The 14,471-nt window shown below is 62.0% G+C and overlaps 3 protein-coding genes across 3 annotated transcripts; all 3 read left to right on the plus strand.

Moving 5' to 3' along the window:
* The first annotated feature begins 21 nt into the window (after window positions 1–21).
* Window positions 22–5,721, plus strand: LSM4 (LSM4 homolog, U6 small nuclear RNA and mRNA degradation associated). The gene is made up of 5 exons (XM_085211562.1): window positions 22–162; window positions 300–341; window positions 440–538; window positions 2,677–2,860; window positions 5,182–5,721. Exons 1-5 carry the CDS (start codon window positions 160–162, stop codon window positions 5,268–5,270), a joined length of 417 nt encoding a protein of 138 aa, XP_085067688.1. The 5' UTR covers window positions 22–159; the 3' UTR covers window positions 5,271–5,721.
* A 3,338-nt stretch (window positions 5,722–9,059) lies between these two features.
* Window positions 9,060–10,620, plus strand: JUND (JunD proto-oncogene, AP-1 transcription factor subunit). Its single transcript, XM_010725106.3, has one exon. It carries the CDS (start codon window positions 9,226–9,228, stop codon window positions 10,195–10,197), a length of 972 nt encoding a protein of 323 aa, XP_010723408.2. The 5' UTR covers window positions 9,060–9,225; the 3' UTR covers window positions 10,198–10,620.
* A 1,190-nt stretch (window positions 10,621–11,810) lies between these two features.
* Window positions 11,811–13,827, plus strand: CIST1 (colon, intestine and stomach enriched 1). The gene is made up of 4 exons (XM_085211526.1): window positions 11,811–11,969; window positions 12,682–13,158; window positions 13,523–13,668; window positions 13,746–13,827. Exons 1-4 carry the CDS (start codon window positions 11,927–11,929, stop codon window positions 13,791–13,793), a joined length of 714 nt encoding a protein of 237 aa, XP_085067652.1. The 5' UTR covers window positions 11,811–11,926; the 3' UTR covers window positions 13,794–13,827.
* Window positions 13,828–14,471: the final 644 nt, after the last annotated feature.

The following is a 14,471-nucleotide window of genomic DNA, read 5'->3' on the forward strand; positions in this document are numbered from 1 at the left end:
GCGGACCGGCGGCCTCGGGATGCTTTACGGCAGAGGTCGGGTTCTGAGCGTTGATTGGCTCCGCGGGGGCCGCGCCGCGCTCTGATTGGCCCCGCGCGGGGCCGGGGGCGGTTTGAGCGGCAGCGCCGGGCGCGGCGGCGGCTCCGCGGTTCCGGCACGATGGTGAGTGCGGGCCTGGGCCGGGCCGGGCGGCGGCGGGAGGCGGGCCTGGGACTCCCCGCCGTTCTGGGGAGTCTGCGTGGAAATACAGGCAGTCCCCGCGTCCCGGTTCCTGAGGCCTCTCTCTCTTTCCCCCGCAGCTGCCCCTGTCGTTGCTGAAGACGGCGCAGAACCACCCCATGGTGAGTCCCGGCCCTCCCGTCCCACTCCCGTTGTGGCCTCGGGCTCGGCGCTGTCCTGCCGGGCCCGGTGTCCGCATGGTGACCCCCGCTTCTTTCAGCTGGTGGAGCTGAAGAATGGAGAGACGTACAACGGGCACCTGGTGAGCTGTGACAACTGGATGAACATCAACCTGCGGGAGGTCATCTGCACCTCACGGGTAAGGAGCGGTGTGGCTGCTTGGTGCTGGGACCCCCGTTGTGCCCGGAGACCCCCCGTGCCGGCAGCCCCTGACCTCCAGCCCTGCAGCTGAGTGGAACTCACAGAGATCCTCACTCCTCTGTGTTGCTTTTGCCCTGAGTGTGAATGTAATGCAGTTATTTGTGAGCTGTAAGAAACAAATGAGCCCAGTGGTGGGTGGTGAGCACCCACAGATGAGCAGGGTGAGAGCGCTCGGTGTGGAGGGCTGGTGACAGGTCCTGTTCTGGTGCTGAGCTGCATCCTCGGTGCCCGCTCTGTGCAGTCCCATCAAGCACAGTGCTGGCTTTCATCAGCGCCTGCTTCTCACCCTCTAACTCCACATCAAAAATAATCAGGGCCTCTTGTTTACCCGGGTTGTGCCTCGTCTGGTACTTTTGCCCATGGCCAAAGGTGCTCCAGATGATTGGGATCTGTGCTTTGAGCTCTGACCTCAGCCAGAAGTGTCTGGTCTTGTCCCTGCCAGCCTGCGCCTGGCCACGTTCCCTCTGCTGCTGCTGTCTGTGTCTGAGAACACCAGAGGTCTGTGGGAGAGGCTGTCAGGGAAACCCTTCTTCTCCAGAAAACCCTTCTGCAGCCTTTCGTGCCTGTTGAACCCACGGCAGGAAGGCATTGGCCAATACTGCCAATCTCCGGGGCGCAGAGATATGCGCACGTAAGCATGACCGAGCAAATGTTTAAGAAGGACCTTAAGAGCAGAGAAGTGAGCCCTAAAAATGTGCAGATCCACAAATTGGTGGGGCAGATAAGTTCTGCGGGAAGAGGTGGCATTGGCAAAGCCTTATTAGTGCTCGCAGAACAGGGGATGCTGGCCTTTAATACTGCTTCCTCAGAAAGTGCCTTTGTGCTGCTGGGGGCAGAGCACTTACTTCCTCAGCATTTATTCCCACCGAGCGCTCTGCAGTTCACTCCCAGCCCCGAATGCCCCCGCAGCGCTGCTGGAAGCCTCCCTGGTGGCACGGTGGGGATCAGCCACTAGATGGCACGGAGCGGCGGCGGCTGTTTACCCCGGGAGCTGGAACGAGGAAGCCGGGGACCTGGCTCCATCCCTTCCTGCATCGGGAGCCAAAGTGCAGCCGGGCGGATCCAGGCAGGGTGGGGTTTTGCTGGGTGCCTGTTTGAAGAAGGCTGCTCCTCCGCCTTGTCTCGCGCGCACGGGACTTGCCTGTGCATGCTGCGTTGCCCCAAATAACTCTGGAGCAGAGGGGGGACGACTTGATCCTGGAGAGGTGAAACGAGGCATTCTGGTTTCACCCACTCCTCTGGGACGATTGTGGACACTTTGTCCATGTGTGATAGTTGTGAGGAGCCTGTGTGCAGCCAAGCCCTGCAGCAGAGCAGAGCCGAGCGCACGAGGCTCCGTCCCTCCTCCCGCTTACATCAGTTGTTATTCAGCTTTCACATGCAGTTCCTATTCCCACAGCCACAGGAGCTGAAGCCCTGATGGGCCGTGGCCTAGCAAAGCCCCGAAACTGCCCTAAACAAAACACAGAGGCAGCTGCTCCGTAACTTGGCACCCAAAGGTTTATTTTAACGTGATCTGTAAGCTCTTATTTTCCACAGCCGCGGTGCTGGGCGCACCCCACACCCAGCTGGACGCTGCCTTGCTGCTCAGTGCACAGCGCAGAGGAGTGCAGTTGTTAGGTGACCCTGGCTGGGGTTTCTGCAGGGGAAATCTGTGCGTTTGCCTCTGCTGGAACTGCCCTGTGTTGCCCGAGTTCGTTGCTTGCAGCAGCTGTGTGTAACTCGCCACATTTCCCTCTCCAGTCCCACTTTCGATTCTCTTCTTGTATGAGAAGCAAAGGGAAGGTGCTGTTTCCTCAGCCTCTTCTTCCTTCATTTTCTGTGAGAGTCAAAAGCAGTTGTGGACGGGCTGAAACTTCAGTGGCTCATGGCTGAATGCCCCCTGACCCCGGCAGGCTGTAGGGCTGCGTGTTTTGGAGAGAAAAGAGGAATTTCACAGCTAATTATGGCTTATTCTTCCAGAAAAGATTGTTGTATCTGTCACGCTCTCAGGAAGTGATGGAAATATTCAAGTGCCAAAAAGCAACGTAAGAGCACGTGGTCTTGTTCTTAGCCTAACGCATTGCTCCCCAATAGGATGGTGACAAGTTCTGGAGAATGCCGGAGTGTTACATTCGTGGCAGCACAATTAAATACCTTCGGATCCCCGATGAAATAATTGACATGGTGAAAGAAGAGGTGGTCTCCAAGGGCAGAGGCCGTGGTGGGATGCAGCAGCAGAAGCAACAGAAAGGCCGTGGTGTTGGAGGTGCTGGACGAGGTAACGATCCTTTTTGCTTTTCGGTTCAGAGAGGGGTGACTGGAATTCCTGCCTTCAAATTTCGCTTCTTGTGCAAGGAAGGGCTGATGCTTCTCAGCTTTGAACCCAGAACTGTTGATCTGTGAGAAGCTGGAGCTGCTCCTGTGCAAAATCTAGTTGAGCGAGTGTGTCGTCTGGCTTGTAAGTCAGCCTCTGCCAAAGAGCAGAAAGGAGACGTGCCAGGGATGAGCCTGCCTCGTTCCTGGGCTGGGCAGGAGCTTCAGAGAGTCTCGAAGCCGTCTGTGCCCCTCCTGGCTAGTTACAGAACACGGCCCCACCAAACTTCTGGTGTCTGTTAGCTTTGCAAATCCGGGAGGGAAACAAGTGGCTGTTCTGTCTGAAATTGGACTTGAATTTGGCCATCCTCGTGGTAGGAAAAGGTCATCTTTTCTCCCATTAGGATGGGACTTCTCAGCTTGTGGTCTGCTGATTTCTTCTTTTTTTTTTTTTTTAATGTAAGTTATCTGAAGGTTGGTTTTCTTCCTGCTCCAAATTAATATTTCATGTTTCTGATAAAAGCTCGCCACTTACATAGAAATAGGCCAACCCAGCTCTCCCTTCCTTGTTCCATTTCTCGTGGTTGGGTTATCTTGGAGCACTTCAGCCTGGGGAAATATTTGCCCTTTCTGAGCACAGTCCTGCTGGATGCCTGAGAAACATTTCTCTCTTGTGCTCACACCTCCTGCCACGTCTTTACAATTCACTCTGTGGTCACTGTGCTCAGCCCCAGGGATCTTCAGTGCAGGCTTAGCCTGCAGTGGGAGCTTAAATGCCAGACCAACTTCCTCGCTACAACAAAACTGAGTTCAACTCAGGAGATCCGGGTTTTAAAAGGAACCCCGGGCCTCCAGGCAGTGCCCTTAACGAGCAGTGTGAGCTGTGAGTATGTGAGGAATCCCAGTAGGAAGGCTGGGAGGGACGTGGGGCCATCGTGTCACACTGGGACACACCAAGAGCTGCATCCACAGCTCCCAGGGACTGCAGGGGGGAAATCCCTCTGCGATGGCTGCTCCCTGTGCTGCCTCCCAACAGCTCTGAGCACGCAGAAGTGACCTTTACAATTCTGAAGGGGCCTTTTATTTTTCCTTCTTCCCTTTTCAGCGTCCAAAGCATTTGGCACAGCAGCTTTTTGGATATGGTTATTTGGACAAACGTTTTAGCTGAAGTATTTTCTCTGCTGTGGAAATATCCACCTTGTGGAGAGCGAGGCCGAGTTCTGTTTGAGGTGGAGTTCCCTGCTGTTTTGATGTGCAGCTTAAATTCGCTGATGGAATATTTTAAAGGGAAGCTTTGGCATTTGCTAATTAGCTAAGAGGTTTGGCTCTCATTACCGAGACATTAAGGGGGAAGAAAAAAAGGGCAGGACAATTTTGTTGAGAGGCCAGCAGGCAGAAGTGAAGCTGTAATTGTGCACACAGTTGAAAGGATTATTGTTTCTGACACTGGTAATCCTTCGTCTTCTTGGCTTGCTCAATGCAGAAGTAGAGAAGTCTCTGCTCAGCCTCTCATGGTTCTCACAGGGCTCCAGCTGCTTCCCAAGGGCTGCGGGGTCAGGAACAACCTCTTTCCTCTCTGGTTTAGACACATCTCAGCTGAACGACCAGAGCAGAGGGCTCCAGAGCGAGCTCCTCTGATTGTCTGCAGCAGATTGGAGCTGGGAGGGCAGGGCTGGAGGCGGTCAGCAGCTCTCAGGGCAGAGAGGAGCACAGCTCTGTGGCATGAGGGTGTCTGGGACTCATCACAGCCCCCAGGTACTGCTGCCTTTGTGCTCCCTCTGCGTGCTGGTGGATCACCCTGTCCACAAGCAAGGCGGTGACAGACCTGGATGTATTTTTTTCTGTGCTGTAGCTGAGCAGCCTTGAAACTGAGTCACCCTCTTTGTTGCTTTTGGATTGGTTTTACAGCTTTCAGGGGGTGCAGCATAGTGCTGATCCCACTGCTGACAGACGCTCGGTTTAAAACTGGGTCTCTCTTCCTTGGTTTTGTTTTCCAAAAGAGGTAAACTTGAATTTATGACGATACACAGCTAGCCAGAGGGCACATTAAAGCACCAGAGAGGTACTGCTGAACTTGCTGGTGATGGGAGGTAAGTTCGTGCCCCTGCTGAATGCAGACAGGCTCTGGAATCGGTGAGGGAGAAGCATAAAAGTCGCCTCTCCGCCTCTAACAAAGGCTGTAGAACAACAACACCTGGGAAAACGTAACGAACAGCAAAGCTCTGGGAGACGTTACAGGCTTACACTGATGCTGCTCAATCTCTGCTCTTTCTCCTCACCCTGTAGGTGTGTTTGGTGGCCGTGGCAGAGGAATACCAGGCAGCGGAAGAGGCCAGCAGGAAAAAAAGCCAGGCAGGCAATCGGCGAAGCAGTGAGGGCTGCGTGAGCCCCGGCCAGGGACAGTGCCACAATGCTCCTCGTGTGATCCATCACCTCAGGATTGCCATGAGTTCAAAAGTGTTCAATCTCTGCTCCTCCGTCAGTCCATCCGTGCCCGAATCATGTTGTTTGGAAGCCCCTCGCTATTTAATCTGATAAAGTGCAGTTCTTGGCTTCTTTCAGCCAGCCAGCCTGTAATTGGAAATGTTTAAAAAAGAACCACTCGCGGTTAAGGACCTGACTTCAGCACTATTGAATTTGTTGGGATCTCTAGGTTTAATTCACAAGAATCTCCTGTACGCTGCGAGATCTGAGGCAAACGCTTTCAGGCTCGGTTGTGCTGTTGGTTTGGTTTGCATTTTGTTTTGTTTTTTAATACTTGAAACATTGGCAATGTCTTGCGTTCGTAACCGGCGCAGCGTTTTGGTTTAAAAACACTGAACTTGAGGATACGGTATCTTTACATGAGCGGTCGTAGGGGTTTGTTTGGTCGTGTTTGAACAAAACAAACTTTCAGGCTGTCTCCTTCCCCTCCGTTTTGGGCAGTCTGTCTGTCTCTGGCCTTGGCTTAAAGGAGAACCGGCACGGATTTCGCTTTGGGCTTCAAGGGTTGTTTCCAAGAGAGCTTTGTGTCGAGTGAGGGTTTCCCAATTAGTGTATATCTAATTTGACTTCAGATTAGAAATTCCCTTGAAAGGAAATGCTTTTCTGTGTTTTCTTCTGAAAGGCTGCAGCGCCCCTCGCTCCTCTGTTTGTTTTCAGGTTGTGTTTTCTTTTTTTTTTTTCTTCCTGAAAGCAATCGAGCTGTTCGAGTGCTCTGTTTCTTTTTCCCCGTGTTGAATGCCCTCTCCCTTGTGCTGTGACACAAAGTCTGATTCCTGAGTTACAGCAGCACTTCCCAAGCACGTTTCTTTGCGATATGCAGGGATTGACTTCACTGCCATTGTCTGTCGTTTCATTTTTCTGGCAGCTGCTCAGACCTTTTCCCTCGGGGAGGGAGTGTTCCTCTCCTGCAGGTGAAGGAAGGTCCTTTGGATCTTGAGCTCAGGCTGCTCTGAGTCTTCCATCCCACGGGGTGCAGAGTTCCATGAGCAAAACACACCCCCAAAAAATCGTGGCTGATCCAAAGTGAAAGTCTGTATGGGGGCATGGGGGGGTGGGGGGGAGAAAGGGGCTCTGGGCCTTGCCCGAACTCTTGAGAATGACTGAAACAGTTTAATTTTGGGGTAAAAGCAGATACTGTAACTCATTCTTAAAAGGTTTGTCGGTTTTGTGTTGTTTGCTTGTTTGCTTCCCCCTCTTTTCCCCCCTCCCCTCCCCCTCGATTTCCATCTTGAAACCTCCCTGCCATCACTGCTGTCGGGAAGAGAAAACGAGACCAGAACGTGCTTTTATATACACTTATTTTTTTAACGTTTATAAAACTTGTGCAGAGCGGTGGGTAGGAATAAATCGCCAACCTGTTGCCAACGCTTTCCTTCCTGTGCCTGCTGCTCAGTGAGCCCTGCAGAGCCCCACGTCTGCTTTGTGCTCAGCCCTGCTGGCCCTTCTCTCAGCACCAAAGGCCCAAGGGAATGGGCTGCAATGCTGCTATTCCCCCAGCTGGGTCCCTGCCTGGGTGTGCCGCCTTCTGCCCAGCGCCGGGAATGGGGCACGTGTGTCCTCCCTGCTGGAAACTCGCTCCGAGTAAACACCGATGTGGCATTTCAGTGCAGCGCAGCCTGAGCCCTGTGTCAGACTTTCCCTTCCCTCCCTTCTCGTCCCTGCCTCCAGCCGCACCAACTCCACGCTGCAGCGTGAAGGAGGAAACGCAGTGGGCCGGCTGGAGTTACGGTCTGTGCTGAGGTGAGAAAGCACCCCACAACAACGGGACCTTTGGCTCGTGGCAGAGTTGTCCACAATCCCCCGTCGCTCCTCAAAGCTCTGCTGCTGTTCTGCTTTCGTTTCGGCGCTCCCTCAGCAGCCCTCCCTCAGTGCTTCCCCCTGCGTTCCGCCGCCCCTGCAGCACGTTTTGGTCCCTGCGTGCAGGCGGCATCCTGTGCCGTCCTCGCAGCTCCGCGGCCTGCTGTGCTCCCCAAACCCCTTCCTGCCCCACAACTGCCGAGAGGCAACGAGCCCCGGCGCTCTGCGGCGACACGGGAGGAGGAAAAACAGCTCCGGGCTCAGCGTGGGGCTGCACCACGGCCACCGCGGTGACCCCGCGGCCCCGTCCCGGTCCCCAGCTGTCAGCCGTGCCGTTTGGTGGGGCCGTGTCCCGCAGTGACTCACGATGCTGCGCCGGCTGGGGAGGCAGCAGCACAGGAATAGTTACACCGCAGCCGCCTGCGACGCGGAGGGAGTGGCTGCTGAAATATTTCAGGGCTGTGCTAAGCAACTAAAAATACACGTCAAACCCTCCTCCTCCTCCTCGTTTTTCCTTTTTATTATTTTTTTTCTCCTCTTGTTTTGGACCGTTCCACGCCCTGGGGGCAGCGCGGCCCCTCTGTGCTCCCCGTGGGGGCTGGGGGCTCAGGGCGGCGGTTCTGTTTTCCCGGCCCGGTTCTTCCCTGCCAGCCCGCAGCGGTGACTCAGGGCGGCCCTGGGGCAGGTGGGAGCCTTTGGGTCGGCACCGGGGCTCACGTGTGCTGGCGCCGCATGGGGCTGCGCTTCAAGCAGGTCCCGGACATAACAGATTTAGGGAACATTCTGGGGAAATGGGGTCGGCGTGTTGAGGTGCGAGGGTGGTGTTTGTGCTGGTGCTCAGGACCTCGCTGGGGCGTACAAAGCTTAACAGAGTCGAGGGATATCGGGGGGAAAAGAGTCGGAGGCACAAAGCACGAGGGGACACCGCTTTGTTGGCTGGGGACACCGCAGGGCTGTGGCCTTCGTGAAGAGCCGGTTAGGACAAGGAAGCTGCGAGCGGGGAGCGCCTGGAATTGGGGACGTGGGGCAGCGGGGACGTGGCTGAGCCTCGCGAGGCTCCTGGCTCCACCGCGGCCGGGATGGGGACACGTGGGGCGGTCGGGGCTGCGGCTCACGGCCCCTACGGCGCGCCGCCCGTCCCCATCCGCGGCCCCCCAAGGCCGGAAGGCCCGAACCGGCCGTGCGGGCCGCGCCCGTAATGATGGGGTTGAGCGGGAAGGCCCAGCCCGGCCCCGGGGCCTCGCTCCCCGCCCGCCCCGGGCCGCAGCACCGGAATGGGGGAAGGGCGGGGGTGCGGGGGAGGGGCGGTCGGTTCGTCTCCCCGCGGCCGACCGGGGGGGGGGGGGGGCGCCCTCCGCCGCACGCGGGCGGTGACGTCAGTGCTGACGCCGCACCGCCCCCTCAGCCGCCCGCGGGCTCAGCCGTGACGCGCGGGGCCGCCGCTGCCGCCGCACCCCCGCCGTGCCGCTTCGGAGCGGGGGTACGGGGTGGGGGGGAACCGGGGCGCGAAGCGCGGCGGGGGCTCTGCGGCGCGGCCCGACCCGCCGCCCGTACGGACGGGGAAGGCCCCGGCCCGCCGCCCCTCCCTCCCTTTGTGCCCGTGAGTCCCGGCGGGGCCCACGTGCGGCCCCTCCCCCGCCATGACGTCAGCCCGGCGGCCCTCGCGCTGTTGTGCGCCGTTCCCCGGCGGTCGCCGTGGCGACGGCGGAGCCAGGAGGGGGCGTGGCCGCCCGCCACAGCGTTTCCCCCGCCCCGGGAGGCGGAGCCGCGCCCCTTATGCAAATCGCGGCGCGCGAGGACGTCATGTGCAGCCAATGGCAGCGCCGCGCGGTGAGGTCACCGCCGTCGCGCCGCCGTATTTAAACCGGCGCGGGGGCCGCGGCGGCGGCAGACGCGTGTGTGCGCGCGGAGGAGCGGGGCCGCGGCCGGTGGCACCGCCGCCTCCCCCGCCCTCCCCTCCCCCCTGGCAGCGCCGCGCTCGGCCCCGCGCCCCCTCCTCCACGGCGCTCCCCCCCGCCCCGTTCCCCCGCAGCCGGGCGGGGGAGGAGGATGGAAACACCCTTCTACCATGATGATGTGTTGAGCGGCCTCGGCAGCGGCTTCGCCCCGACCTCCGGCAGCAGCGGGCTCCTCCTGCCCTTCCCCGGCGGCAGCATGATGAAGAAGGACGCGCTCGGCCTGGCGCTGCCCGAGCAGGTGGCGGCGGCGCTGAAGGCCCCGGGAGCGGCGGCGGCGGCGGCGGGCGCGGCGGGCGGAGAGGCGGCGGCGGGGCTGCTGGGTTCCGCCGAGCTGGGGCTGCTGAAGCTGGCGTCGCCCGAGTTGGAGCGCCTCATCATCCAGTCCAACGGGCTGGTGACCACCACGCCGACCAGCGGGCAGTTCCTCTACCCCAAAGCGGCCGCCTCGGAGGAGCAGGAGTTCGCCGAGGGCTTCGTGAAGGCGCTGGAGGACTTGCACAAGCAGAACCAGTTGGGCGGCGGCGGCGGCCCCAACGGGGGAGCGGCGGCGGCGGCGGGAGGAGGCGGCGGAGGAGGCGGCGGCGGGGGAGAGCTGCCCGCGGCCGGCCTGGCCCCGGAGCCGCCCGTGTACGCCAACCTCAGTACGTACCCCGCCGTCAGCTACGCCGCCGAGCCCGGCCCGTTCGCGGCCCCGCCGCCCCGGCTGCCTCCTCCCCCCCCGCCGCCGCTGAAGGACGAGCCGCAGATCGTGCCCGAGGTGCCGAGCTTCGGAGAGAGCCCTCCGCTGTCCCCCATCGATATGGACACGCAGGAGCGCATCAAAGCGGAGCGGAAACGGCTGAGGAACCGCATCGCCGCCTCCAAGTGCCGCAAGAGGAAACTGGAGCGCATCTCCCGCCTGGAGGAGAAGGTGAAGAGCCTCAAGAGCCAGAACACGGAGCTGGCCTCCACCGCCAGCCTGCTCCGCGAGCAGGTGGCCCAGCTCAAGCAGAAGGTGCTCAGCCACGTCAACAGCGGCTGCCAGCTCCTCCCGCAGCACCAGCACCAGGTGCCGGCGTACTGAGGGCCGACGGAACCCCCCGGGCCCGCGCGGCGGCCGAAGGACCGAAGGACCCAATCGCTTCTCCCCCCCAACCCCCATCACCGGGCCTGGCGGCGGACCGAGGGGAACCGGGGGAGAAGCGCGGATTGTGGGGGGAAGCGGCTATGCACAGCGCCCCCATGTGGGTTGGGGGACTGTCGGACTGAGGGGCTCCTGAGGGCGCCCCCCTGTGGGCTGGGGGACTTCTGCCCCCATCTCGGACCTGGGGGGGCAGAAAGACTGAGGGGTTTTTGGGGTGACCCCGTTCTCTGCCCCGCAACGGACTTTGAGGGGCCCCCGAGCGCGGTTTCCCCCCGCGCCGAGCGGCTGCGGTTTGCAGGGCCCCGCGAGGCCTCTGCCCCGCCACATTCCATTGAGGCCCCGCAGTAAAAACGCCGCTCAGGATCCGCCTGTGCGCTGTGTCCATCGATTGGGGGGGGAGGAACCGAGAACGGGGGAGCGGGAGGGCGGGGGCGGCGCGGGCAGGAAGCGGAGCGAGCGGCTGCCATCTTGGGTGGGGGAGGGGAGATGGGGGTCGGGGGAGGGGAAGAGAAGGGGGGGGTACTGATGGGGGAGGGGAATGGGAGGTGGGGATCCCCGGGGATGGCGGCGGGGTGGGGGTGGGGAGCCCCTGGGACACCATTGGGGGTTGGGCTGAGTGATTGCGGGGGTCCCAGGGGAGGGGATTTGGGGGCACGGGGGGGGGGGAGCGATCCCGGTGGGAGCTCCGACTCTCCCATCGACTGCTCAGGGGGAGGGTCAACAAATCCTCACTGCTGCGCTGCTTGCACGGAATACCCCAACTCCCTTCTTCCCCCCCACGGGAGGGGTCACGGGGCGGGATCCTTCTCGGCACTCTCGGGGTGAGCTTCCTTCCCACCCCCCTCTTCCTGCTGCTCCGTACCGCAGCCGCCTCCCGTCCCCCCCGGAGCTTTTCCTCCTCCCCAGCACCCGCACCTCGTGCCTCGGTTTCCCCGGAATGAGGCTCTTCCCGGAGCGCGTTTGGAGCTGCGGGGCCGCCGCTGTGGCACAGGGTGGGGTGGGGAACCGTTCCAGCTCCGGTGCGGGCTGTGCCGATACTGAACGTCCCGGGCCCCGGGGGTTGGCGGGGAGCCCGGCGCTCTGTGGCTGTGCCGGGGGTGGCGGAGGGCTGCAGCGGGCACGGTGCGCCTCGTGTACCCGCATCCTCCATCCCCGTGCCTCGTGTCCCCACCGCATCCTCCCGTCCCCACATCCCCGCGCTCCCGTGTTCACATCTCCCCACATCCTCATGCCCAAATTCCCGTCTCCCCAAGTTCCCGTCTTCCCACGTGTTCGTGTTCCCACATCCCCGCATCCTTCCATCCCCACGTCCCAATGCCCTCGTGCCCACAGGTCCCCACCTTCCCCTATCCCCAAGTCCCCATATCCCCGTGTCCTCCTGTCCCCATGTCTCCAGGTCCCCAAAACCTCCCCATATGTCCCCCACGTGTCCGCCCCGTGTCCCGCTGCGCCCGCGGTGCCCTCACGCTGCGGGGGGAAACGGAGGCACGAAGGTGGGGGTGGGGTGGGGATTCTCCCTCCCGGTGCTGCATCACCGCCCGAGGCCGGTAGGGGGCGCCGCTGTTCCCCCCCGGGGCAGATAAAGGCGGCGGCGGCGGCGACCGAAACGGCAGAGCGGCATCGGCAGCACCGGGGCAGCACCGGGAGGGACGGCGGGGCCGGGGGGGGCATGGCGCGGCTGCTGCTGTGCTGTGCTGCCCTGCTGGCGGCAGGTAACGGGGCGGGCGGGACACCGGGCAGCTCCAGGTGGGCGCTACGGTGGCTGCGGGGCACTGAGCTGTGTTGGAGGGGTCCGTGGGGTCTGCCCGGCCCCGGGAGTGGCTCTGCTGCGGTGTGGACGGTGCGTGGGTGCTCCGGGACAGTGGGGGGGTCCAGGGCCGAGGCCTCACTCGGGGCACGGGGCTGGCACACGGCTGGTACTGGGCTGGCGGCCGCTTCCCCCCGCGCTGCCCATCCCCGGGGGTCAGCGGAGCCCCCGCCGCGTGGTGCTCGCGGTCATGGGGGGCCGTCGGGATCCCTCGGTGGGGCCACCCCCGGGTCCCGCTCTGTCTGCGTGGTGTCCCCTGGGCAGGGCCGGAGCTGCTCCTCCTGTTGTGCAAACAGGAATGGGGCGATAAGAGCACCTCGGGCACAGCCCTGCGCTGCCAACGAGGGCGTGCGCGCCCCGGGCCGGCACGGTGTGGCATGGCGCGTCCCCAGGGCCGGGGCACAACGTCACCGCAGTGCTGCTTTCGTCGTCCCCAGCACTGCTGAGCCAAATGCTGCAGCGGCTTCGGAGCCTCGTGCCCTCCTGAGAGCTGCATTTGGGGTTGGGAGGGGCATCGTGCCCTCAGTGCACGGCAAAAGCACATGGAGAATGAACTGGGGAGGTGCTGCGGCCCCCCGGGGCTCTGCCCCATCCCTGCTGCTCGGCTCTCTCCTTAGGGACAATCTGTGGCCAGGAATCAACATCACAGCCCCAGCCCAGCTCATCCATAGGCGTCACCACGCAGACACATGAGGTGCCTTCACTCAGCTCAGGGACAGCTGAACCACAGACGGTGGCACCGGACACAGCTCCCAGCAAAGAGAGCTCAACACCTCCATCTCCACTGCACACCACTGCAACACCATCTTCAACCGCGACCCCAAGCACTGCAGCAGCTGAACCTCCCTCCAGCCCTGCAGGAACACCATCTCTGCCCATGACATCGGGCTCAGCTCCACTGACCACATCGGCCCCATCCAACCTGACCACGGTGTCCAACCACACGTGGTCCCCAGGCACAGCACCGGCCCCATCCTCTCCTGGGCAGCCCACCCCCCCTCCCAGCTCTGCTGTGCCCACCGCCAGCCCCGCTCCTGGCACTGCCTCGGCTCTCAGCTCCAGCACTGCACAGCTGCTCGGGACTGGCAGCCTGGGTGAGCTCCATGGGGTGGGATTTGGGGTGGGGGAGCTGCACAGTGCCCTGGCTGCTGTCCCTTCCCATGCTGTGCACGGGGACTGGATGTGCTCGGGCGCCACTGGGTGCTGCCGTGTATTCCTGTCCCCACGGGAGTCCCCGAATTCTCATGGTTTGGGGGCTGTGCTTGCAGGGGGTGCGGATCCCAGAGGGAGGAGGCTTCTGTCCCCTTAGACCACCCAAAATCTCTCCCCGTCCACTTCGCTGGGGTATTTCGTACTCCCCCTTTATTCCCCGGTTCTGTGGGCTGGCAGTAGGTGGGATGTGACACAGGCACCCAGGTGGGCACCGCTGTGTAACAGGGTGTCCATCTCACCCCACAGCACAGCCCTCCTCCAAATCCAACCCCGGAGTGGTGGTGGTCGTCTGCCTCTTCGTGGCTGTGCTGGTTGGGGCCGTGGCCATACTGCTGGTGCGGCTGTGCCGCTGCGGGAAGCCCCACTTCCAACGGCTGGACGAGGTGCCCATGGTGCGTGGAGGGGCGGCGGGGGGCTGCAGGGGTTCTCTCACCCTTCCATCTCTCACCCCATCTCTCTCTTTCCTTAGGGCAAAGTGTCAGAGGAATCCCCCTTTGCCCGTCACCCCCCCAGGTGACCCCGCTGTGCCGAATAAAGACGCTGCAGCCCTGGCTTTGGTTTCCCATCTGAGCTGCACCCCCATGGGTGTCAAATCCTCAGGGAGGGGGAACCCTGAGCATTTTGGGGTCAGGGTTGGGATGGAGGTCCCGGGGCGCAGATGAAGGAGGAGCGCGGGGCGGGGGGGGGGGCTGCACGGTGCCCCCCCCCGAGCGGAGTGGGCTGGAGGGAGGGCGCGAGCGGGCAGGCACGCACATCGCCTTCCTTCTGCTCGGCTGCACTCGACCGAGGCTGCGGCACGATCCGGTAATGGGGGCGGGTGTGGGGCTGGGGGTGATGTGGGGCGGCCACCCCCAGCGTGGAAACGGGGATGGGGGTGAGAGGCTTAGCACTGAGCAATGGGGAGGGGTGTGTCGGTGGCACCTGAGGAGATCTTGAGGTTGCTCCGGTTTTCTGGAGATTTGGGGGCGAGGATTTGGGGCCTGGTGGTGCTCTGGGATGGGGCACGCGGCCATCCCCGTGGCTTCGGGTCCCCGTCCCTCGGGTGTCCCTTGGGGATAGCGGTGAGCCGATGTCGGGGAGCTAGGGGTGGCACGGTGGGGGGGTCCGGTGCTTCTCTGAGCCCTGAGACCCCGCGCTGAGCCCCGTCCATCGCGACAGTGTGAGAATGTAAACGGCCCCTCCGCTCCCCCCGCCC

The sequence above is a fragment of the Meleagris gallopavo genome, chromosome 30 (genome assembly GCF_905368555.1).
Source record: "Meleagris gallopavo chromosome 30, MGAL_WU_HG_1.1, whole genome shotgun sequence".
In the NCBI taxonomy this organism is placed as follows: Eukaryota; Metazoa; Chordata; class Aves; order Galliformes; family Phasianidae; genus Meleagris; species Meleagris gallopavo.

What these genes read in the sequence shown, in the direction of transcription:
- LSM4 (XM_085211562.1), top strand. An exon ending in AGGTCATCTGCACCTCACGG is followed by an intron (nt 539 to 2,676) that starts GTAAGGAGCGGT and finishes GCTCCCCAATAG; the next exon opens with GATGGTGACAAGTTCTGGAG. An exon ending in TGTTGGAGGTGCTGGACGAG is followed by an intron (nt 2,861 to 5,181) that starts GTAACGATCCTT and finishes CTCACCCTGTAG; the next exon opens with GTGTGTTTGGTGGCCGTGGC.
- JUND (XM_010725106.3), top strand. Translation starts at nt 9,226, where the DNA reads ATGGAAACACCCTTCTACCATGATGATGTGTTGAGCGGCCTCGGCAGC.
- CIST1 (XM_085211526.1), top strand. Translation starts at nt 11,927, where the DNA reads ATGGCGCGGCTGCTGCTGTGCTGTGCTGCCCTGCTGGCGGCAG. An exon ending in GCTCGGGACTGGCAGCCTGG is followed by an intron (nt 13,159 to 13,522) that starts GTGAGCTCCATG and finishes CTCACCCCACAG; the next exon opens with CACAGCCCTCCTCCAAATCC. An exon ending in GGCTGGACGAGGTGCCCATG is followed by an intron (nt 13,669 to 13,745) that starts GTGCGTGGAGGG and finishes CTCTTTCCTTAG; the next exon opens with GGCAAAGTGTCAGAGGAATC.